This window comes from Bufo bufo, chromosome 6 (genome assembly GCF_905171765.1).
Source record: "Bufo bufo chromosome 6, aBufBuf1.1, whole genome shotgun sequence".
NCBI classification, from domain to species: domain Eukaryota; kingdom Metazoa; phylum Chordata; class Amphibia; order Anura; family Bufonidae; genus Bufo; species Bufo bufo.
In genome coordinates, this window is record NC_053394.1 from 5,761,805 (window position 1) to 5,787,787 (window position 25,983).

The 25,983-nt window shown below is 47.6% G+C and overlaps 1 protein-coding gene across 1 annotated transcript in view; it reads left to right on the top strand.

Annotated features, from left to right (window-relative positions):
* The window catches only part of GFRA1 (GDNF family receptor alpha 1), a 161,776-nt gene that overhangs the window by 25,137 nt on the left and 110,656 nt on the right, over positions 1–25,983 (top strand). The window contains exon 3 of the mRNA XM_040434699.1: positions 700–783. Coding sequence (XP_040290633.1) covers positions 700–783 — 84 coding nt within the window. The remainder of the gene's footprint in view (positions 1–699; positions 784–25,983) is intronic.

The following is a 25,983-nucleotide window of genomic DNA, read 5'->3' on the forward strand; positions in this document are numbered from 1 at the left end:
CAAAGCATAGAAGTAAATCAACAACAGAATGGCTTAAACAGAAGAAAATGCGCCTTCTGGAGTGGCCCAGTCAGAGTCCTGACCTCAACCCGATGGAGATGCTGGGGCATGACCTCAAGAAAGCGATTCACACCAGACATCCCAAGAATATTGCCGAACTGAAACTGTTCTGTAAAGAGGAATGGTGAAGAATTACTCCTGACCGTTGTGCACGTCTGATCTGCAACTACAGGAAACGTTTGGTGGAAGTTATTGCTGCCAAAGGAGGTTCAACCAGTTATTAAATCCAAGGGTTCACATACTTTTCCCACCTGCACTGTGAATGTTTACATGGTGTGTTCAATAAAAACATGGTAACATTTAACTCTTTGTGTGTCATTAGTTTAAGCCGACGGTGATTGTCTATTGTTGTGACTTAGATGAAGATCAGATCACATTTTATGACCAATTTCTGCAGAAATCCATATCATTCCAAAGGGTTCACATACTTTTTCTTGCAACTATATATATATATATATATACTATTACACCGTATTACTGTAGCTGTATATGTTACTTTCTTGCGCCGTTCCGATACATTGTATTATTACTATATATACTATTACACCGTATTACTGTAGCTGTTACTTTCCTGCGCTGTTACATGGTGTCACTGATAACTAATAGCAGTATAATATTCATTTTTTCTGTCTCCTGTAGGAAATGAGCTGCTGGAGGATTCGCCCTATGAGCCCGTTAATAACCGTCTCTCCGACATCTTTAAAATGGATTCCAGTTTATCAGGTAAGAAACCGCAGCGTTGATTAATGTGTCGCAGAGCGAGATTCTCCGAGGCTTCCATCTGGATGATAACATTTCTTGTGGTCTCGTCTGTGGAGCCGCAGTGGGCGTCCACCTGAGGGGCACTGCATGGCTACGATGCTATACTGTTCCATCCAGGGGGCCACATGCGCCCCCCGCCCTGCGCCTCCTGCAGTATTTATTACAGATCACTTCCTGCTGATCGGCACAGGAAGGGGCGGTCATAGGAGGCAGGCTGCTGATTGGCTGCCCTCATGTCTCTTCCTGTTAGAGAAGTAACGGTCAGGACCAGGGAGGAAGTCGATGTGTGGTATCATAGAGGTCCTGCTGCAACCGTCGGTGGCACTGCGGTGTGGGGGGCTGTGGTAATGTGTCCATCCACCTGTAAGCGTGAGTTCTCCTAAGGACTTGACATTAAGGAGTTCATTCATGTCAGCTGTGGGGGTGCGAATATCCGCTCCTGTTATTCCATCTTTATAGCGTTAATATTAGAAATGCGCCTCAGTTCGCACAGCGGGATATCCCCTGATGGCCCCGAGACCGCTGATCATGGAGGGGGAGCAGCTATGCAGGGACTCATAGAGAAGGGCCCCAGAGACCACCCCTCCCCCTCTAGGAGCTAAACATGGCCTTGTAGGGCATAGAACAAAGGGTCTCTGAAGCAGACCACCCTGTAATGTGTCATAATGAGCGTCTGTGAAATGTCTGCCAAGCTCCAGAGCCCCGGGAAAAGATGTCACAGGACGGCTTCCTTCTGCTCTTCATCTTGTAGGGGTGAAGGGTCGATCTTTTCCTTCCCCAATCGAGGCTGAAATTGTGGCGCAAAGTATTTTAGAAAGCTGCAAAACTTTATACAATGATTAATCTTCAAACCAGGCGGCGCTGTGGTGGCTCTGCCTTTCCTATTGGCCTGTAGGTGGCGCTGCCATTTCCCGTTGCCCTGTAGGTGGCGCTAATGTTTCCTGTTGGCCTGTAGGTGGTGCTGCCATTTCCCGTTGGCCTGTAGATGGCGCTGCAATTTCCCGTTGGCCTATAAGTGACGCTGCCGTTTCCCGTTGGCCTGTAGGTGGCGCTACCGTTTCCCGCTGGCCTGTAGGTGGCGCTGCCGTTTCTCGCTGGCCTGTAGGTGGCGCTGACGTTTCCCGCTGGCCTGTAGGTGGCGCTGGCGTTTCCCGCTGGCCTGTAGGTGGCGCTGGCGTTTCCCGCTGGCCTGTAGGTGGCGCTGGCGTTTCCCGCTGGCCTGTAGGTGGCGCTGACGTTTCCCGCTGGCCTGTAGGTGGCGCTGACGTTTCCCGCTGGCCTGTAGGTGGCGCTGATGTTTCCTGTTGGCCTGTAGGCGGCGCTCCCGTTTCCTGTTGGCCTGTAGGTGGCGCTCCCGTTTCCTGTTGGCCTGTAGGTGGCGCTGCCGTTTCCCGTTGGCCTGTAGGTGGCGCTGCAGTTTCCCGCTGGCCTGTAAGTGGCGCTGACGCTTCGCTTTGGCCTGTAGGTGGCGCTGCCGTTTCCCGCTGGCCTGTAGGTGGTGCTGACGTTTCCCGTTGGCCTGTAGGCCACCTACAGGCCAACGGGAAACGTCGTTGCCCTTTCCCGTTGGCCTGTAGGTGGCGCTGCCCTTTCCCGTTGGCCTGTAGGTGGCGCTGCCCTTTCCCGTTGGCCTGTAGGTGGCGCTGCCGTTTCCCGTTGGCCTGTAGGTGGCGCTACCGTTTCCTCTTCTGTTATCCTTTGCTAATAAGGACACATTGCCCAGTCCCACCAGATCCTTCTGCAGAAATCCGTCCTTGACCCCTCGTATAGGGTCCTGTTCGTGCAGGACTTTGGCAATCTCCTGGGAGCTGGATTATTGGAGGATTTCACCCCTTTTGTTGCCACTATAAGAAAAGCGGACGGCAATGACGAGAGGTGAGCGAGCGATTCTCCTCGCAATCATTTCTTTTCAGATTGGGTGGCAGCAGAGAAGTCTTTGAACTTAGTTCGGAGCTGCGGTTCGTCTCTCCGTTATCCTCAGGGATCCCACCACACAGTCGGCTCCATGAAAACCAATTAAATTAAAAGCCTTGCGTTTCCATGTAAATGGGATATTGGTCGCCTTGATGAAAAGCTCCGTGTGGTCGGCATTGTGTGGCAGACGCTAATACCGAACGCTGTGCTAAAGTAGAGGCGGCGCAGCGGCAGTAAATCAGCTTTACCTGTCATCAGATAATAAACTAATCATCCGTTATTTATACCGCGCCACAGACGTCACCCTCTCACTAATCTCATCTGCATAATGAGAGGAACGACGACCAATTCAATGTGTATTAAACACCTGCAACCGTCAGGATATGAAGGGTCGGGGCCCCGGGCAGATCGTGTCTACTTCACTTAGAGGAGACAATGGCGCTCACGTATCCCTCTGTATATGCGGAAAAATATTCTGCAAACGCATAAATATACGAAACGTCTATTCTCCTGATAATAATGGCTGGCACAGTTTGTTTCTTAGGGGGAGCAGTCAATTGCAGAAAAAATTGTCGCACAGATATAGCGGTCATACAGCCCGAGGCGGACTAACACCCCAATGTGTCAGACATGAAATCTGATGGGCTTAGTGTACTGATCATGTCCCTTCATGTGAATGACTGCTCTAAAATCAGTGTGGGCGTGGCTAGAGAGCATCAGGGCGTGGCTAGAGAGCATCAGGGCGTGGCTAGAGAGCATCAGGGTGTGGCTAGAGATCATCAGGGTGTGGCTAGATTGCAGTGGCGTGTGGCTAGATTGCAGTAGGGAGGTGGCTTTAGATCAGGGTGTGGCCAGATTACAGTGGGCGTGGCTAGAGAGCAGCAGGGCGGGGATTAGAGATTATGAAGAAAATCAGAGCCTATTTATCACAGGGATGCTGCGTCCTTTACTCTGAACATGGCCGCACAATTGGCGGGCTCAGATGGTTGTAGTCCGTCCATAGACTCGGTGACGTGCACCGTCTCCTATAAGTTGTGGGGCACAGTGAGGAATACCATTCACACCATGTCTCAGGACGCTGCAGTCATGTAGTCCCTTCACAGGAATCAAGGCCTGGTTGTGACCCCCATTGCAGTGCCTCAGTCCGCACTTTAAAGGGCTTCTCCCAGGAGTCACGGTAATTCCTGCGTCTGCACGCCGGACACTGTTTAGGCTACTTTCACACCAGAGTTTTTGCTGGATCTGTCATGGATCAGCAAAAACGCTTCCGTTCTGATAATACAACCGCCTGCATCCGTTATGAGCGGATCGGGTTGTATTATGTCTTATATAGCCGAGACGGATCCGTCATGAACTCCATTGAAAGTAAAGGGGGACGGATCCGTTTTCTATTGTGTCAGAGAAAAAGGATCCGGCCCCTATTGGCTGTGTGTCAGGACGGATCCGCCTTGCAGCGTTATTCTGTCCACGAAGGGGACGCAACCCAATGGAACGGAATGCATTCTGGTGACTCCGTTCCCTTCAGTTCAGTTTTATCCCCATTGACAATGAACGGGAACAAAACTGAAGCGTTTTCTCCCGCTGTTGAGACCCTATGACGGATGTCAATAGCGGAAAGGGAAAATGCTAAGCGAAAAGCCTTACTTGCGTACCTTACTTATTAAGGGGGTTTTCCACAAATTGAACATTTTTACTCTCCTATCTGGGGGACTTTCTCCCCTTTCTGTGGGTGGACAATAGCTCTTCAAGCCCCTGCATCTCGCAGAAAGCATTAACCCCTTTTCCCCTGGATGGTCCCTCCCATAGAGCCCCAGAGATGCATGTGGTATATATAATGCCCCCACCGCCTAGAGGGAGATCTATATCTTTCTATGGATTTAGGAGGAATAGATGAAAAGATGTCACCTGCCCCTCTATAAGATCACTATGCCGAGAGGGGGAGGCAGAAGAGCAGCTACTGAGCATGTCCGCCCACCTCTGAGTGCAGGAGAAGGTGGACCAGAAGAAGGACCAGCAGAGGGCGCCACCACCAGAGCTCTCTCCTCTATATTGCAGTAATACTTCATTTGCACAGGACTTTTTGTGAGTTCCCATTTAATGGTTTTTCAGCCTGTCCGGTCCCTTAGGTTCTGCTTCTCTTCGCTGCTGATTTGTGGGGCAGCCAGTGAGCACAGGATGCTCTGCGGGTGAGGTCTGCCAGACAGCCTGTGTCTGCAGAGCATTGCAGGAAAACGACGGCACAAGATCTAAAATGAGGTACGACGGTGGTGAGGCCCGCCATTCCTCTGTTCTGTCGGCAGATTGGTGCCGCGCTGAGTGCAGACCACCTTGCTACAGCTTGTCTTCTGCTGAGCGTGTGTGCGCCGGCCACTAGATGAGAATCCTTCCCACCAGAGATTCCTCAGTCTGCGAATAGAAACCCTTCCCTTCTATATTGTTATCGCAGCAGGCGGATAACTTCTAATGATTGTACCCGCCATTAACTAGGATCCCTTGTAAGAAACGCTCGCTGCCATCGTGGAGTGCGAGACGTTCACCTGTGGGTGTAATGTAATCATCAGCGCAGAAGACGCCATTCTGAATCCCACCAATCAATGCTGAGAAGGACTTATCAGAAGCTGTTAATCACCTCAGTATAAGAATCCATATCATACTTTGTGCCGAAACCTGAGAGAGAGAGCGGTACGGAGATCCACGCCAGCCTCCCGTATGGCGGACAGCTCCCCAGCGCACAGCTTCTCTCAGCCTCCGCCAATGTCAAGTTCTTGTAATGGAATTTGTATGGAGCGTGATGACTTAATATTTCTTATGAAAGATACATTTCTAAAAATAATAAAATCAGATCTCGGGACAGGAGCCGGCGACGCTTTAATCACATTTCGCTTTGCAGCTTGAACGGCAGATTTGCTCCAGAAGAATCAGAAAAACAATATTTTTTTTGCTTCTTGTAGATTTTATGACAGTTGTGCATTATTAAAATCTCCAAGTATAGAGAATTCATAGCGAATATCTGAGCAACATGGCACTGATACATTGTATCGCAGCATTAACTCTTACAGTAAAAAAAGTGATCTTCATGATGGATACAATGTATCTGTCTGCATCGCACACATAAAGCAAGCTGACTCCTCCTGTAAGATTAGGGCTGTACGAGCATCGATGGGCGTTGTCGGGACTATGGAGATTTCAGGCAGAATCATCATGTCATGTTAATATGCCTGACCTGATAATTGTGAAAATACAGTCATCCTCCCACCGCCTGAAATGGCTGATAACAGGGGGCAATAGACTGTATTCTCCTGTCCTACAGTCATCCTCTCCCCTGAAATGGCTGATAACAGGGGGCAATAGACTGTATTCTCCTGTCCTACAGTCATCCTCTCCCTGAAATGGCTGATAACGGAGCAATAGATTGTATTCTCCTGTCCTACAGTCATCCTCTCCCCTGACATGGCTGATAACAGGGAGCAATAGACTGTATTCTCCTGTCCTACAGTCACCCTCTCCCCTGAAATGGCTGATAACAGGGGGCAATAGATTGTATTCTCCTGTCCTACAGTCATCCTCTCCCCTGAAATGTCTGATAACAGGGGGCAATAGACTGTATTCTCCTGTCCTACAGTCATCCTCTCCCCTGAAATGGCTGATAACAGGAGGCAATAGATTGTATTCTCCTGTCCTACAGTCATCCTCTCCCTGAAATGGCTGATAACAGGGGGCAGTAGACTGTATTCTCCTGTCCTACAGTCGTCCTCTCCCCTGACATGGCTGATAACAGGGGGCAATAGACTGTATTCTCCTGTCCTACAGTCATCCTCTCCCCTGAAATGGCTGATAACAGGGGGCAATAGACTGTATTCCCCTGTCCTACAGTCATCCTCTCCCCTGAAATGGCTGATAACAGGGAGCAATAGACTGTATTCTCCTGACTTACAGTCATCCTCACCCCTGACATGGCTGATAACAGGGGGCAGTAGACTGTATTCTCCTGTCCTACAGTCATCCTCTCCCCTGAAATGGCTGATAACAGGGGGCAATAGACTGTATTCTTCTGTCCTACAGTCATCCTCTCCCCTGAAATGGCTGATAACAGGGGGCAATAGACTGTATTCTCCTGTCCTACAGTCATCCTCTCCCCTGAAATGGCTGATAACAGGGAGCAATAGATTGTATTCTCCTGTCCTACAGTCATCCTCTCCCCGGCCTGTACGGGCTGATAACAGGGGGCAATAGACTGTATTCTCCTGTCCTACAGTCATCCTCTCCCCTGAAATGGCTGATAACAGGAGGCAATAGATTATATTCTCCTGTCCTACAGTCATCATCTCCCCTGACATGGCTGATAACAGGGGGCAGTAGACTGTATTCTCCTGTCCTACAGTCATCCTCTCCTCTGACATGGCTGATAACAGGGGGCAGTAGACTGTATTCTCCTGTCCTACAGTCGTCCTCCCCCCTGAAATGGCTGATAACAGGGGGGAATAGACTGTATTCTCCTGTCCTACAGTCATCCTCTCCCCTGAAATGGTTGATAACAGGGAGCAATAGACTGTATTCTCCTGTCCTACAGTCATCCTCTCCCCTGAAATGACTGATAACAGGGGGTAATAGACTGTATTCCCCTGTCCTACAGTCATCCTCACCCCTGAAATGGATGATAACAGGGGGCAATAGACTGTATTCTCCTGTCCTACAGTCGTCCTCCCCCCTGAAATGGCTGATAACAGGGGGCAATAGACTGTATTCCCCTGTCCTACAGTCATCCTCTCCCCTGAAATGGCTGATAACAGGGAGCAATAGACTGTATTCTCCTGTCCTACAGTCATCCTCACCCCTGACATGGCTGATAACAGGGGGCAGTAGACTGTATTCTCCTGTCCTACAGTCATCCTCTCCCCTGAAATGGCTGATAACAGGGGCAATAGACTGTATTCTCCTGTCCTACAGTCATCCTCTCCCCTGAAATGGCTGATAACAGGGGGCAATAGACTGTATTCTCCTGTCCTACAGTCATCCTCTCCCCTGAAATGGCTGATAACAGGGGGCAGTAGACTGTATTCTCCTGTCCTACAGTCATCCTCTTCCCTGAAATGGCTGATAACAGGGGGCAATAGACTGTATTCTCCTGTCCTACAGTCATCCTCTCCCCTGAAATGGTTGATAACAGGGAGCAATAGACTGTATTCTCCTGTCCTACAGTCATCCTCTCCCCTGAAATGACTGATAACAGGGGGTAATAGACTGTATTCCCCTGTCCTACAGTCATCCTCACCCCTGAAATGGCTGATAACAGGGGGCAATAGACTGTATTCTCCTGTCCTACAGTCGTCCTCCCCCCTGAAATGGCTGATAACAGGGGGCAATAGACTGTATTCCCCTGTCCTACAGTCATCCTCTCCCCTGAAATGGCTGATAACAGGGAGCAATAGACTGTATTCTCCTGTCCTACAGTCATCCTCACCCCTGACATGGCTGATAACAGGGGGCAGTAGACTGTATTCTCCTGTCCTACAGTCATCCTCTCCCCTGAAATGGCTGATAACAGGGAGCAATAGACTGTATTATCCTGTCCTACAGTCATCCTCTCCCCTGAAATGGCTGATAACAGGGGGCAATAGACTGTATTCTCCTGTCCTACAGTCATCCTCTCCCCTGAAATGGCTGATAACAGGGGGCAATAGACTGTATTCTCCTGTCCTACAGTCATCCTCTCCCCTGAAATGGCTGATAACAGGGGGCAGTAGACTGTATTCTCCTGTCCTACAGTCATCCTCTTCCCTGAAATGGCTGATAACAGGGGGCAATAGACTGTATTCTCCTGTCCTACAGTCATCCTCTCCCCTGAAATGGCTGATAACAGGGGGCAATAGACTGTATTCTCCTGTCCTACAGTCATCCTCTCCCCTGAAATGGCTGATAACAGGAGGCAATAGATTGTATTCTCCTGTCCTACAGTCATCCTCTCCTCTGACATGGCTGATAACAGGGGGCAGTAGACTGTATTCTCCTGTCCTACAGTCGTCCTCCCCCCTGAAATGGCTGATAACAGGGGGGAATAGACTGTATTCTCCTGTCCTACAGTCATCCTCTCCCCTGAAATGGCTGATAACAGGGGGCAATAGATTGTATTCTCCTGTCCTACAGTCATCCTCTCCTCTGAAATGGCTGATAACAGGGGGCAATAGACTGTATTATCCTGTCCTACAGTCATCCTCCCCCCTGAAATGTCTGATAACAGGGAGCAATAGATTGTATTCTCCTGTCCTACAGTCATCCTGTCCCCTGAAATGGCTGATAACAGGGGGCAATAGACTGTATTCTCCTGTCCTACAGTCATCCTCTCCCCTGAAATGGCTGATAACAGGGGGCAATAGACTGTATTCTCCTGTCCTACAGTCATCCTCTCCCTGAAATAGCTGATAACAGGGGGCAATAGACTGTATTCTCCTGTCCTACAGTCATCCTCTCCCCTGAAATGACTGATAACAGGGAGCAATAGACTGTATTCTCCTGTCCTACAGTCATCCTCTCTCCTGAAATGACTGATAACAGGGGGCAATAGATTGTATTCTCCTGTCCTACAGTCATCCTCTCCCCTGAAATGGCTGATAACAGGGGACAATAGACTGTATTCTCCTGTCCTACAGTCATTCTCTCCCCTGAAATGGCTGATAACAGGGGGCAATAGACTGTATTCTCCTGTCCTACAGTCATCCTCTCCTCTGACATGGCTGATAACAGGGGGCAATAGACTGTATTCTCCTGTCCTACAGTCATCCTCTCCTCTGACATGGCTGATAACAGGGGGCAATAGACTGTATTCTCCTGTCCTACAGTCATCCTCTCCTCTGAAATGGCTGATAACAGGGGGCAATAGACTGTATTCTCCTGTCCTACAGTCATCCTCTCCTCTGACATGGCTGATAACAGGGGGGAATAGACTGTATTCTCCTGTCCTACAGTCATCCTCTCCCCTGAAATGACTGATAACAGGGGGCAATAGATTGTATTCTCCTGTCCTACAGTCATCCACTCCCCTGAAATGGCTGATAACAGGGAGCAATAGACTGTATTCTCCTGTCCTACAGTCATCCTCTCCCCTGAAATGGCTGATAACAGGGGGCAATAGACTGTATTCTCCTGTCCTACAGTCATCCTCTCCCCTGAAATGGCTGATAACAGGGGGCAATAGACTGTATTCTCCTGTCCTACAGTCATCCTCTCCTCTGACATGGCTGATAACAGGGGGCAATAGACTGTATTCTCCTGTCCTACAGTCATCCTCTCCCCTGAAATGGCTGATAACAGGGGGCAATAGACTGTATTCTCCTGTCCTACAGTCATCCTCTCCTCTGAAATGGCTGATAACAGGGAGCAATAGACTGTATTCTCCTGTCCTACAGTCATCCTCTCCCCTGAAATGGCTGATAACAGGAGGCAATAGACTGTATTCTCCTGTCCTACAGTCATCCTCTCCCCTGAAATGGCTGATAACAGGGGGGAATAGACTGTATTCTCCTGTCCTACAGTCATCCTCTCCCCTGAAATGGCTGATAACAGGGGGCAATAGACTGTATTCTCCTGTCCTACAGTCATCCTCTCCCCTGAAATGGCTGATAACAGGGGGCAATAGATTGTATTCTCCTGTCCTACAGTCATCCTCCCCCCTGAAATGGCTGAAAACAGGAGCGATAGATTGTATTCTCCTGTCCTACAGTCATCCTCTCCTCTGAAATGGCTGAAAACAGGAGCAATAGATTGTATTCTCCTGTCCTACAGTCATCCTCTCCCCTGAAATGGCTGATAACAGGGGGCAATAGACTGTATTCTCCTGTCCTACAGTCATCCTCTCCCCTGAAATGGCTGAAAACAGGAGCAATAGATTGTATTCTCCTGTCCTACAGTCATCCTCTCCCCTGAAATGGCTGATAACAGGGAGCAATAGACTGTATTCTCCTGTCCTACAGTCATCCTCTCCCCTGAAATGGCTGATAACAGGGGGCAATAGATTGTATTCTCCTGTCCTACAGTCATCCTCTCCCCTGAAATGGCTGATAACAGGGGGCAATAGACTGTATTCTCCTGTCCTACAGTCATCCTCTCCCCTGAAATGGCTGATAACAGGGGGGCAATAGATTGTATTCTCCTGTCCTACAGTCATCCTCTCCCCTGAAATGGCTGATAACAGGGGGCAATAGACTGTATTCTGCTGTCCTACAGTCACCCTCTCCCCTGAAATGGCTGATAACAGGGGGCAATAGATTGTATTCTCCTGTCCTACAGTCATCCTCTCCCCTGAAATGGCTGATAACAGGGGCAATAGACTGTATTCTCCTGTCCTACAGTCATCCTCTCCCCTGAAATGGATGATAACAGGGAGCAATAGATTGTATTCTCCTGTCCTACAGTCATCCTCTCCCCTGAAATGGCTGATAACAGGGGGCAATAGATTGTATTCTCCTGTCCTACAGTCATCCTCTCCCCTGAAATGGCTGATAACAGAGGGCAATAGACTGTATTCTCCTGTCCTACAGTCATCCTCTCCTCTGAAATGGCTGATAACAGGGAGCAATAGACTGTATTCTCCTGTCCTACAGTCATCCTCTCCCCTGAAATGGCTGATAACAGGGGGCAATAGACTGTATTCTCCTGTCCTACAGTCATCCTCTCCCCTGAAATGGCTGATAACAGAGGGCAATAGACTGTATTCTCCTGTCCTACAGTCATCCTCTCCTCTGAAATGGCTGATAACAGGGAGCAATAGACTGTATTCTCCTGTCCTACAGTCATCCTCTCCCCTGAAATGGCTGATAACAGGGGGCAATAGACTGTATTCTCCTGTCCTACAGTCATCCTCTCCCCTGAAATGGCTGATAACAGAGGGCAATAGACTGTATTCTCCTGTCCTACAGTCATCCTCTCCTCTGAAATGGCTGATAACAGGGAGCAATAGACTGTATTCTCCTGTCCTACAGTCATCCTCTCCCCTGAAATGGCTGATAACAGGGGGGAATAGATTGTATTCTCCTGTCCTACAGTCATCCTCTCCCCTGAAATGGCTGATAACAGGGAGCAATAGATTGTATTCTCCTGTCCTACAGTCATCCTCTCCCCTGAAATGGCTGATAACAGGGGGCAATAGACTGTATTCTCCTGTCCTACAGTCATCCTCTCCCCTGAAATGGCTGATAACAGGGAGCAATAGATTGTATTCTCCTGTCCCACAGTCATCCTCTCCCCTGAAATGGCTGATAACAGGGGGCAATAGACTGTATTCTCCTGTCCCACAGTCATCCTCTCCCCTGAAATGGCTGATAACAGGGAGCAATAGACTGTATTCTCCTGTCCTACAGTCATCCTCTCCCCTGAAATGGCTGATAACAGGGAGCAATAGACTGTATTCTCCTGTCCTACAGTCATCCTCTCCCCTGAAATGGCTGATAACAGGGAGCAATAGACTGTATTATCCTGTCCTACAGTCATCCTCTCCTCTGAAATGGCTGATAACAGGGGGCAATAGACTGTATTCTCCTGTCCTACAGTCATCCTCTCCTCTGAAATGGCTGATAACAGGGGGCAATAGATTGTATTCTCCTGTCCTACAGTCATCCTCTCCCCTGAAATGGCTGATAACAGGGGGCAATAGACTGTATTCTCCTGTTCTACAGTCATCCTCTCCCCTGAAATGGCCGATAACAGGGAGCAATAGATTGTATTCTCCTGTCCTACAGTCATCCTCTCCCCTGAAATGGCTGATAACAGGGGGCAATAGACTGTATTCTCCTGTCCTACAGTCATCCTCTCCCCTGAAATGGCTGATAACAGGGGACAATAGACTGTATTCTCCTGTCCTACAGTCACCCTCTCCCCTGAAATGGCTGATAACAGGGGGCAATAGATTGTATTCTCCTGTCCTACAGTCATCCTCTCCCCTGAAATGGCTGATAACAGGGGGCAATAGACTGTATTCTCCTGTCCTACAGTCATCCTCTCCCCTGAAATGGCTGATAACAGGGGACAATAGACTGTATTCTCCTGTCCTACAGTCACCCTCTCCCCTGAAATGGCTGATAACAGGGGGCAATAGATTGTATTCTCCTGTCCTACAGTCATCCTCTCCCCTGAAATGGCTGATAACAGGGGGCAATAGACTGTATTCTCCTGTCCTACAGTCATCCTCTCCTCTGAAATGTCTGATAACAGGGGGCAATAGACTGTATTCTCCTGTCCTACAGTCATCCTCTCCCCTGAAATGGCCGATAACAGGGAGCAATAGACTGTATTCTCCTGTCCTACAGTCATCCTCTCCTGAAATGGCTGATAACAGGGGGCAATAGACTGTATTCTCCTGTCCTACAGTCATCCTCTCCCCTGAAATGGCTGATAACAGGGGGCAATAGACTGTATTCTCCTGTCCTACAGTCATCCTCTCCCCTGAAATGGCTGATAACAGGGGGCAATAGACTGTATTCTCCTGTCCTACAGTCATCCTCTCCCCTGAAATGGCTGATAACAGGGAGCAATAGACTGTATTCTCCTGTCCTACAGTCATCCTCTCCCCTGAAATAGCTGATAACCGGGAGCAATAGACTGTATTCTCCTGTCCTACAGTCATCCTCTCCCCTGAAATGGCTGATAACAGGGGGCAATAGTCTGTATTCTCCTGTCCTACAGTCATCCTCTCCCATGAAATGGCTGATAACAGGGGGCAATAGACTGTATTCTCCTGTCCTACAGTCATCCTCTCCCCTGAAATGGCTGATAACAGGGAGCAATAGACTGTATTCTCCTGTCCTACAGTCATCCTCTCCCCTGAAATAGCTGATAACCGGGAGCAATAGACTGTATTCTCCTGTCCTACAGTCATCCTCTCCCCTGAAATGGCTGATAACAGGGGGCAATAGACTGTATTCTCCTGTCCTACAGTCATCCTCTCCCCTGAAATGGCTGATACCAGGGGGCAGTAGACTGTATTCCCCTGCACAGTACATGAAGAGAAGCCTACCAGCAGCTGTCCTCCATGAATGGCTCCTCCTGTGAGCTGCAGATGTAGTCCCAGCCTCAGCCAGAGAGTGCGCTGTTCATCAGCGGAGCCTGTGGTGATATCTGGGGGTGGAGGCGCTCGGGGGGACGCGCTGTGCGGGGGATAAACATCCTTTCTGTATTAATTATGCAGATATTCTCCCCCATTCAGTGTATGAAGTAGGACAGATAAGCATTAAAAATGGATCACACCACAGAGCTGAGGCGCTGCTGTCATTCTGCGAACCGTAAACGTCTTTTAGGCTACATTCACACAACAGCGATAAATGGCCGACTGATGTCCGTGCTTTTAATGGTCGTCACATGACTATTTTAAGAAGTCTTTGGGGTTACACACGGCCTTTTGTTTGATAGCCCATTAATAATGGCCGTCAAAACAAAGGAAGTGTCCTATTTTGTCAGTTTTTACCGACTGACAGCCCCCCCTACAATTAAGGGGCCTTTCCCACATCCGTTTCTCAGATGTTTCTCAGTGAAAAAACGCTCTTAGTTTTTAATGGCCGTTTTGTATCAGTTTTTAACACCATGAAAAACAGCGAAATTTCGTAGGCTTTTTTTTTTTTTTTATCCCAACCCAAGCAGTGCCTTCAGTATATATTATGTCCTCATAGTGCCCCCTGTATACATGTCCTTATAGTGCCCCCTATATACATGTCCTCATAGTGCCCCCTGTATACATGTCCTCATAGTGCCCCCTGTATACATGTCCTCATAGTGCCCCCTGTATACATGTCCTCATAGTGCTCCCTGTATACATGTCCTCATAGTGCTCCCTGTATACATGTCCTCATAGTGCCCCCTGTATACATGTCCTCATAGTGCCCCCTGTATACATGTCCTCATAGTGCCCCCTGTATACATGTCCTCATAGTGCCCCCTGTATACATGTCCTCATAGTGCCCCCTGTATACATGTCCTCATAGTGCCCCCTGCATACATGTCCTCATAGTGCCTCCTGTATACATGTCCTCATAGTGCTCCCTGTATACATGTCCTCATAGTGCTCCCTGTATACATGTCCTCATAGTGCCCCCTGTATACATGTCCTCATAGTGCCCCCTGTATACATGTCCTCATAGTGCCCCCTGTATACATGTCCTCATAGTGCCCCCTGTATACATGTCCTCATAGTGCCTCCTGTATACATGTCCTCATAGTGCCCCCTGTATACATGTCCTCATAGTGCCCCCTGTATACATGTCCTCATAGTGCCCCCTGTATACATGTCCTCATAGTGCCCCCTGTATACATGTCCTCATAGTGCCCCCTGCATACATGTCCTCATAGTGCCTCCTGTATACATGTCCTCATAGTGCCCCCTGTATACATGTCCTCATAGTGCCTCCTGTATACATGTCCTCATAGTGCCCCCTGTATACATGTCCTCATAGTGCCCCCTGTATACATGTCCTCATAGTGCCCCCTGTATACATGTCCTCATAGTGCCTCTTGCATGCATGTCCTATGGCTGTAAAGGAACGCGTCGGCCAGATGTCACGTCTGACTGATCGGAAAGTATAAGCTGCCCACAAACACCGCTGTTTTCTGATGTTTAGCACCGTTTCCTTGTGTTTTTTACTTGCCATTTTTTGACATTGTGGCAATTTTTCTGACGTTTTCCCCTTCACATGACCGTGTGTAATCCTTTCCGATTTGCTGTCTGCAAATAACGGAACCGTGTGTCCGCATTTTGCGGACAAATTACTTCAGTATTTCTTCTGTTTTTTACGGTCCACAAAAAACGGAAGGAAAAAAAAAGAGAGAAAAAAAGAATTTTTAAGGCCTTCAAAAATATGGAAACGGATCCGCAAAACACGGATGACATACGGAAACCATTCCGTATGTCATCCGCAATTTGCGGATCCATTGACTTGAATGGTGCTGCGGACCGATCTGTACGGACAATAGTAGGACATGCTTCATATTTTTGCGGAATAGAAATGCGGACAACATACTGAAGGTCGCACAGTGGCCGATCCGGGGCAGGTCTCTCACTGGACGATCCGGGGCAGGTCTCTCACTGGACGATCCGGGGCAGGTCGCACAGTGGCCGATCCGGGGCAGGTCTTTCACTGGACGATCCGGGGCAGGTCTTTCACTGGACGATCCGGGGCAGGTCGCACAGTGGACGATCCGGGGCAGGTCTTTCACTGGACGATCCGGGGCAGGTCGCACAGTGGACGATCCGGGGCAGGTCTTTCACTGGACGATCCGGGGCAGGTCGCACAGTGGACGATCCGGGGCAGGTCGCACAGTGGACGATCCGGGGCAGGTCTTTCACTGGACGATCCGGGGCAGGTCTTTCACTGGACGATCCGGGGCAGGTCGCACAGTGGACGATCCGGGGCAGGTCGCACAGTGGACGAACCGGGGCAGGTCTTTCACTGGACGATCCGGGGCAGGTCTTTCACTGGACGATCCGGGGCAGGTCGCACAGTGGACGATCCGGGGCAGGTCGCACAGTGGACGATCCGGGGCAGGTCGCACAGTGGACGATCCGGGGCAGATCACGTACTAGATGATCCTCCTGTTTTCTGAATTGGGGTGATGGTGAGATCACAGGGGTTACTGGGGGTCCGGAGGGGTGTGGGCTCTGCTCCTCTCCTGCTGCATTGTAATGATTTCATCGCCTTCATGTGACCAGAAGTTATTTAATCGTTGCTGAGCGCTGGGATTGGTTTTGGCTCGGCTCAGCGAGGCTCGGAGCCAGGGAACGTATTCTTTGGGTGACAGTTATAAATTCATGGAGTCTACGATACAACTGTCAACCAGAGGATTTGGCACAGGCTTGAGAGGCGGCGGGCACTGCCAGGCTGGGAGAAGATAAAGAGGCTGCTGGAGGGGCGCGTTTCATATCCTTCCAGATCGTGTCAGCGGTTTTATTCTCGGCGGATCCGGGCGGCGCCTTTACAATTGTATAATTAGGTTTTATTGGCGATCGTTACACACAGATAAAATACGCTTTTATAACAGAGGTGCGACCGATACACTGTAACGAGTCTCAACACTTCCTGCGAGGTGGCGTTAAATGATCCAGGCACTGTGTGTGGCCCACAACACCCCAGCAAATGTCAACTCCAACTGGGCGGAGGTTACCAGATGCTGCACCGATGGGTGATTATAGGGGACACCCCAAAAGTCAGGACCATGATCCTCTGCAGCAAGATTATCGCCGGTCTTCAGTTCTGCAGGGGCGGTGCTATGTATGAGTCCATAATTATAGGGAGAGGGGCGTCTGATCCTCAATACAGGTGAACCTACAACTTAATATAGTTTGTGTGTTGTTTACTCATCATTTTCAAGATCTCTGATTGCTGCCAGTGAATACGAATTTCCTCATTCCCATCTAGAGGCTAGAAAACCTAATCCTCACCTAATACAACTGTGCTGTTACAATGTATCAGTGCAGACAAACCTATATGAGCTAAACAACACCGCTAGCCTGGACTCCACTGGCTGCAAGCAGAGATGTTGAAATTAAAAAGAGAAAACTTTCAGAGCTGTCCCTGCTGTGGTTACAGATGGTGCTCCATGGTGTAGGGTCCACAGTGGAGCCTCAGGGGCCCCGGGCACCGCTCACAGCCAGGATGATGCAGAGGACACACTGACCTTCACCTTGCAAATATTGATCAATTTTCTGCAGCCGCCTTGCGCTCGTACTCGTCTTGTGTTACTGGATATGATATGAGGAGCAGACATCTGGATGCAGAAATTAATGGAGGAGGAAACCAGAGAAAGTGGTGTAAAGTTCACCAGATATTACGTTACCGGACGGCGCGCCTCAGGAGCATCGCTCTCACTTCATAATGATCCGTGTCAGGACTCTCCCTCCATCTTCTCCACACACAACCGTCATTACTGGATTTGTGGCCCCTCTGAGGGCGATCATGACCCTGAGAAGAATGGAGCAAACCACAGATCCAGGAAAGACCGAGAAGACTGCAGAGAACCGAAGAGACCCCCGCATAACATCCCTGTGTATGGGATCGCCATCTGTATACTGTAGAGTAGTAGTAGTTATATCCTTGTACATAGGAGGCAGTATTATAGTAGTTATATTCTTGTACATAGGAGCAGTATTATAGTAGTTATATTCTTGTACATAGGAGGCGGTATTATAGTAGTTATATTCTTGTACATAGGAGCAGTATTATAGTAGTTATATTCTTGTACATAGCAGCAGTATTATAGTAGTTATATTCTTGTACATAGGAGCAGTATTATAGTAGTTATATTCTTGTACATAGGAGCAGTATTATAGTAGTTATATTCTTGTACATAGGAGGCAGTATTATAGTAGTTATATTCTTGTACATAGGAGGCAGTATTATAGTAGTTATATTCCTGTACATAGGAGGCAGTATTATAGTAGTTATATTCCTGTACATAGGAGCAGTATTATAGTAGTTATATTCTTGTACATAGGAGCAGTATTATAGTAGTTATATTCTTGTACATAGGAGCAGTATTATAGCAGTTATATTCTTGTACATAGGAGCAGTATTATAGTAGTTATATTCTTGTACATAGGAGCAGTATTATAGTAGTTATATTCTTGTACATAGGAGGCAGTATTATAGTAGTTATATTCTTGTACATAGGAGCAGTATTATAGTAGTTATATTCTTGTACATAGGAGGCAGTATTATAGTAGTTATATTCTTGTACATAGGAGCAGTATTATAGTAGTTATATTCTTGTACATAGGAGGCAGTATTATAGTAGTTATATTCTTGTACATAGGAGCAGTATTATAGTAGTTATATTCTTGTACATAGGAGCAGTATTATAGTAGTTATATTCTTGTACATAGGAGCAGTATTATAGTAGTTATATTCTTGTACATAGGAGCAGTATTATAGTAGTTATATTCTTGTACATAGGAGCAGTATTATAGTAGTTATATTCTTGTACATAGGAGCAGTATTATAGTAGTTATATTCTTGTACATAGAGGAAGCATTATAGTAGTTATATTCTTGTACATAGGAGCAGTATTATAGTAGTTATATTCTTGTACATAGGAGCAGTATTATAGTAGTTATATTCTTGTACATAGGAGCAGTATTATAGTAGTTATATTACTGTACATAGGAGCAGTATTATAGCAGTTATATTCTTGTACATAGGAGGCAGTATTATAGCAGTTATATTCTTGTACATAGGAGCAGTATTATAGTAGTTATATTCTTGTACATAGGAGCAGTATTATAGTAGTTATATTCTTGTACACAGGAGCAGTATTATAGTAGTTATATTCTTGTACATAGGAGCAGTATTATAGTAGTTATATTCTTGTACATAGGAGCAGTATTATAGTAGTTATATTCTTGTACATAGGAGCCGTATTATAGTAGTTATATTCTTGTACATAGGAGCAGTATTATAGTAGTTATATTCTTGTACATAGGAGCAGTATTATAGTAGTTATATTCTTGTACATAGGAGCAGTATTATAGTAGATATATTCTTGTACATAGGAGCAGTGTTATAGTAGTTATATTCTTGTACATAGGAGCAGTATTATAGTAGTTATATTCTTGTACATAGGAGGCAGTATTATAGTAGTTATATTCTTGTACATAAGAGCAGTATTATAGTAGTTATATTCCTGTACATAGGAGCAGTATTATAGTAGTTATATTCTTGTACATAGGAGCAGTATTATAGTAGTTATATTCTTGTACATAGGAGCAGTATTATAGTAGTTATATTCTTATACATAGGAGGCAGTATTATAGTAGTTATATTCTTGTACATAGGAGCAGTATTATAGTAGTTATATTCTTGTACATAAGAGCAGTATTATAGTAGTTATATTCTTGTACATAGGAGGCAGTATTATAGTAGTTATATTCTTGTACATAGGAGGCAATTTTTATTGTAAAAAACAAGACAAATACAGTTACATGAACAAAGTTTCACTTCAGTTCAAAAACATAAATTACATTCAGTGTTCGTAAATGATTACTCCACTATAGAAAACACAAAAACATTTTTAACTTAAAAACCATCCTATAGTACAACCGAACAATAAGAGAACCATTTCTAATCCAGATGTACATTTCTCCACAATATTTTGTTGTTCTGGTTCTTACTTATCTCCAATGACCTGATCCACCTGAGTTCAGACAGTATTTGGCTGACTGTTGTTGTGTGTTGGAAGGCCTCACTGTGTAGGGACACTCGAGTTCTTGCATGCCAGTGGTAATACCTAATGGTGGATATTATTATATATAGCGTACCCTTGTCGATGTTACCATTAGTAGATGGAATACCATAGATAATCTCAGGATACTTTAGGGACTGCAACCTTGGGATTCTTAAATTGCCAGAGACTTCTGTCCATATTTTCCTTCCTCCCGAGCACTCCATTATGAAATGTTCCATGGTCTCTTCTTGTGGACATCCCAGAGGACACTTCCTATCTGACTGAGATAGGTACTTCAAATTACCTCTGACAAAGAGCCTCCCGTGTAGTGACAACCAGGCAATGTCATACAGTTTAGCAGGAAGTCTCTTCCCATTGAGGAACCTCAGACTTTCCTGCCGTGTGGTGGTCGGACAATCCCTCAGAGCAAGGGGAGAACAAAAGAAGTCCATACATATCTTATTGTATAGTTCTTTCCTGGTCTTACTCATGATGAAAGACTTCTCTAGCCTCCACTTCCTGACACACTTCAGGGCATAGTCCAGGTACTGGGGGAGGTAGTCACTCGTCCTTCTCCTCCTCTTGAGACTGTCGCCTCGCACCCAAGATTCTGCAAAAGGCAATATCCAATCCCTGACACTATTCACCCACAGGGAGCTGTTCTCCGAGTCCAGGCCACCAAAATTGACTTTTAGAAACATGGAGTCAAAGAACACCCTTGGATTTATCATATCCAGCCCACCCTCTCTCCTCTGCAGGTATGTTATACCCCTCTTTATTAGGTTCAACCTGTTCCCCCAAAGAAGCTGGAAGAACAGGCTAAAGAGCCTAGCCGAGAAAGATTCTGGCAAAGGAAAAATGATAGATATATATAAGAAGACAGGGACCAGATAAGTCTTTAACATTTTGACCCTTTCTCTATAGGTCAGCCTCCAGTTCTTCCATCGCTGAACCTTTGCATTTCCGGCTTCCAATTTATCTTCCCAGTTTATCCTGGCATTATCGTCCCTCCCAAATTTAACCCCTAAGATCTTAATATAGATGGAGGCTTTCGTAAATTGTGGCAGATCAAAGTCTGGATCAGAACTTAGTGTCCAGAAAGCTTGACTCTTCTCAAGGTTGACCAGAGACCCTGAGGCCTCCGAGTAGCTTCTGATGGCTGCAGACAACATCTTCACCTCATGAGGCTCAGATATCACCACAGTAACATCATTCGCGTAGGCGACAACACTCAGGGGCAGGCAGTGGGGGACCGGCACCCCCTGAAAATCACACTCCTGCAGTGACCTCAGGAACGGGTCTAAGGCAAACACATACAGCAGTGGACTCAGCGGGCAACCCTGTCTCACCCCTGCCTCAACCCTGAACGTGCCCCCCTGCCAACCATTGATCAGAGGAAAGCTCTCTGCCTCTCTGTACAAAGTCTTCAGCCAATCGATGAATTGCCCCGGAATACCGTACTTTGACAAAGTGGCCCATAGATACTCATGGTCTACTCTGTCAAAAGCTTTAGCCTGGTCCAGACCTACAACATATCTCCCACACCTCAGGGCTTTACATCTCTCAAACATCTCCCTTATCGAGATGACTGCTCCAGAGATGTTCCGCCCTTTTACTGTGCCGAACTGACAGCCTGACAACAGTGCCTGGGACAAACAAACTAACCTAGAGAACAAAATTTTCGCCAGAATCTTCCTGTCGACATTCAAGAGGGCAATCGGCCTCCAGTTCTTGATATCGCTAGGCTCTTTCCCTTTAGACAGCAGAATTAAGGAGGACACCCTCATGGACGGAGGCATCAGGTGACTTTCTAGACAATTTTTGAACACGTCCACGAGGATTGGAGCTAAGTGGTCTCTGAACTTCTTATAAAATTCTGCGGTAATACCATCTGGACCTGGTGCCTTCTTCAGATGTAACTGATCAATGGCCTCTTTAACCTCCTCCACCGTTAATTCTGCTGTTAAAGGAGAAAAGTCCAAATTTTTAGTATCAGGGCCTGGAGTTGCCTCCAAGAATTGAGCCATCTTTTCTTTATCCAAAACCTTCTTCTGAAATAAGTCAGCATAGTAGGATCTCACCACCCCCAGGATACCCTCCCGAGATTCCTGCAAAACACCCTGGGAATCAGTGAGACCTGCAACAGATTTATTAGCCACACGCTCCCGGCAGTTCTCAAAGGGATCAGGAGACCCTAAGGTCCCATAATCCCGTTCAAGAACCAGGGAGGTGTACCTGTTGTACTGATACTGCCTCACCTCAGATTTCAGTCGGTTTATCCTTCGTTGGTCCCCCCCATCTGCCGAATACAGTGACTCCAATTCTTTCCGCAGCTTGAGATACTGGCTATATTTACTCTTCCCTTTTTTTAAAGACAGTCTCTTTAAGAGGGATCTGATCTCATCCTTGACGTCCTCCCACCAGTCAGCCACGTTTTCGTAAAAATCCATTCTCTCTAGCTGATCTTCAAGAAGGGAGTGGATGCAACTCTGGATGTAAGGATCATCCAAGAGGCTGGAGTTAAGTTTCCATGACCCTCTCCCGAGATCAGGGCGCTTGGTGGCTCCCAAACAGAAGTACAAAGCTAGGTGGTCAGAATAAGGGACAACTTTCTCTCTCCTCTCACTGATGTTTTCAGAAGGACTCACCAGAGCTAAGTCTATCCGACTACTTCTGCCAGCACAAGAATAAGTGAACCTTGGCTTTCTACCACCACATGCAAACACATCGGACAGACCAGCCTGAAGAATCATCCTGTTCAGGACCTTAGAATCTCTAGTAAGCGGCTTGTCAGTAGGTCTGTCACTGGGCATCATAACAGCATTAAAGTCCCCCGCCATGACCACAGGAAAAGATGTGAACAGGTATGGCTTTACCTCATTAAAAAGGTCAGTCCTCTCAGTCACTGTCTGTGGACCATAGATATTGATGAATCGGAGCCTTCTACCTCGGATTGTGACCTCCAGGACCAGACACCTTCCCATGGAAACCTCCGTTAATCTATGTATGGTCACATCCCTGGTGTTAAACAGTATGGAGACCCCAGCATATGGTTCCACAGCCAGCGACCAGAAGGAAGGACCAGACTGCCATTCTCTCTCTGCCTCTCGTACTAGACCCAAAGTATTTAGATGGGACTCCTGCAAGAAGAAGACATCGGCATCCAGATACTTCAGATGTTCATACACAGCATGCCTTGTTCTCCTCACTTTCATGCTATTTACGTTGCTGGAAATGACTTTAATATAAAAATCAGCCATTAAAATAAAACAAAGTGGAAGAAACAGAGAGATGGACCCCATCATCATATGTCAGAGTCTGAGCACTCCCGCTGACCCCCACCAGTTTCCATGTCTGAATCATACTGTTCCTCAACTTGAAAAGGTCTCTTTTTAGAAGGAGGATCATCACTTGGGTCCTCATCATACTCGGCCATCATACGTTTTAACTCACTTTCCATTTCTGCCTCTGCGTCTGACTCCGACAAGACACTGAATCTATTGGCGGTCACTGTCCCATCTGGTCTACTGTCCACTTTCACCTTACTTGGCTTTCGGACAGTGGTCCACTCACCCTCAGGCTTACGGCTGGACTTATCTTTTTTCTTTCTTTTAGGCTGCTTATTCTCCCCAGTGGTGAACACTGGAGCAGAAGAAGAGACAGCCTCTGTGTCTACAGCCTGTGTGACCACCTCCATGTTCCCCTCAAAGATATCCGACTGGGGTTGGGTTTGTACTGGATCACTGTCTGGTAAGTCCTGTTGAGGCTCTGGCCCTGTTGGTACTGACCCCGATAACAACGTGTCCTCCTCTAGGTCATCTATCCCTTCCGGTAAGTCATCATCAGGAAAGTCCTTGCTTATGTTGTGCCAGGCGATGGGACAGTCCCTGTGGGAATGACCAATCGTACCACACAAATTACACCTAATGACCTGGCAGTTGGCACTGACATGACCAATCTCACCGCACAGGTTGCACTTCACCATGGTGCACGCACTCGCTAAGTGACCGGTCTTCCCACACTTAAAGCACTTTCTAGGCTGACCCGCGTAGAAGCACACACCCTTCTCCCTGCCAATGAAGAAAGAATTGGGCAGATGTTGGGTTATATTGTGGTGCTGATGGAGCTTCACCAAGACCTTCCACCCCCCAGTCCAGATACCGTCTTCATCTCTGGTTTTAGTGAGTTCGGACATAAGGTCACAATGTCTCCTCAGCCAAACTACAATGTCCTGGTGGGGAACCGACTCATTCCAGAAGATGATGGTGACGTTAACAGTATCTGGCTTAGAGATGGGGATAAAACTGAACTTATTCCAGCCTTCTTCTTCCCTGAACCTGGTGAAGCTAGCCCAGAAGAGATCGAGATCAGACATAAGCTTAAAGCTGATGTCAAAACCCTGCCTGTCCGGGAGGTTTATGACAGCCAGGATGTTGGATGGCTGGAAGCCCATTTGCTTACATAGCAGCTCTCTGATGACATACCTCCTATCGGGCAGCTCTTCCTTGGAACCTCTATGCTTGAACCTGACCACGTTCCTCCTCTTAAAAGCCTGGCCGGTATAACTGGTGTTTGACCTAAAAGATGGTGAGCCACGGCTCCAGGCATTCCCAGAGGAGGTGTGACCAGGTCCACTATTTTGCTGTCCTTGTGAGCCTTGTGTAGGCTGCTGGCCTCCTGTACTAGGGGGTTCTGGTGCTGTCTGTGTAACTAACGGGGGAAACTCCTGTACATTAGATTGTACTGACCCCTCCACACCATCAGTGTCACCAACATTAACAGAGGGATCCACAGACTGGCCTGATTCCCCAGAGGATCCCAGATCCCAAACAGACTGTGGTGCACCCTCCCCTGACAGAGCAGTATCACATAGCGTATTATCACACACAGTATCATCAACATCATCAGACACTTGAATGTTCTTAGCAGTATCCTCAGACACCTGAATATGCTCAGCAGTACTGTCCTGTACATGGATGTCCTCAGCAGTACCGCCCTGCACAGCACAGTCCTGAGGACCTGGCTCAGTAATAGCAGTTTCATGTGCTGCTGCACTGTTACCTTCTGTTAGGAGTCCACAGTCCATGTGCTCAGTGCTGCCCCCAGACTCTTGTGGTGACTGCACTGCTGCTACAGGGTTACCTTCAGGTAACAGGCCACATTCCTCCTGCAGAGTAGTGGATGCTGGGACTTGTAGTGCCATGCTAGGAACTGCTTCAGGTGCTTGCTGCTGCTGGACGCTTGCTTCCCCTTTGTACAGACTTCCTTCTTTAAAGGAAAAACTTGCTGGCTGCAGTAAGGGTTTTCCATGGGACTGCCGGGCGCCATCTTGGAAAAAATCTGATACAAAGCGCTGCTGGTTCTTATAAGTCTCTCCAACTGGTCCTAGTTGTTCCAGGACAGAGTCCATCTCCCTTACGGTGTCAGCGAGCTGTATGGCCAGGGAGCTCAGCTTGCGGTCGTGCAGCTCCTGGTGGTCAGGGTTTGCTGCCTTCAGCTTGTACATGCAGTCTATCTGCTTCTGAAGCTGCAGTTTCTCTCTTCTCAGAGTCTCCATTCTCTGCACCAGTGCTGGGATTTTGTCAGCGAGGCTCAGCTCAGGTGCGCGCTCTCCCCCTCCAGCAGACTGTCCATTGCTGGGTATTGCAGGCTGTGGACTCACAGGTGTAGTGGCCCCACTTGTGTCCAGCCCAGGTCTCTGCACTGCTGGTGAAGACACTTGTGGCTTTGGACTTGTTGCGGTCACTGCGGTGGGGGCACAATCCCCAGTTTGGAGACCGGCTCCCAGGTTTTCTCCAGTGGCTGCACCTGGTAACCTTCCTACTTTACCTTCTTTGGTTTCATCCACACTTTTTGCATCTTTCTTGCTGCTGCTCCCAGATCTCGTACGGTCAGAAGTTATCAGGACATTTTGCTGCAGATTTTGCTGTATGGTCTGTCTCTCCAGAGAAGTTCTTCTCTGTCTGCATGGGGAGGGTGAGGGCTGCACACCTTCCGGCCGCAATGGAGTCTTCACCTCCTGCACAATCTGCTGGCCTCTTCCCTCAGGGTATT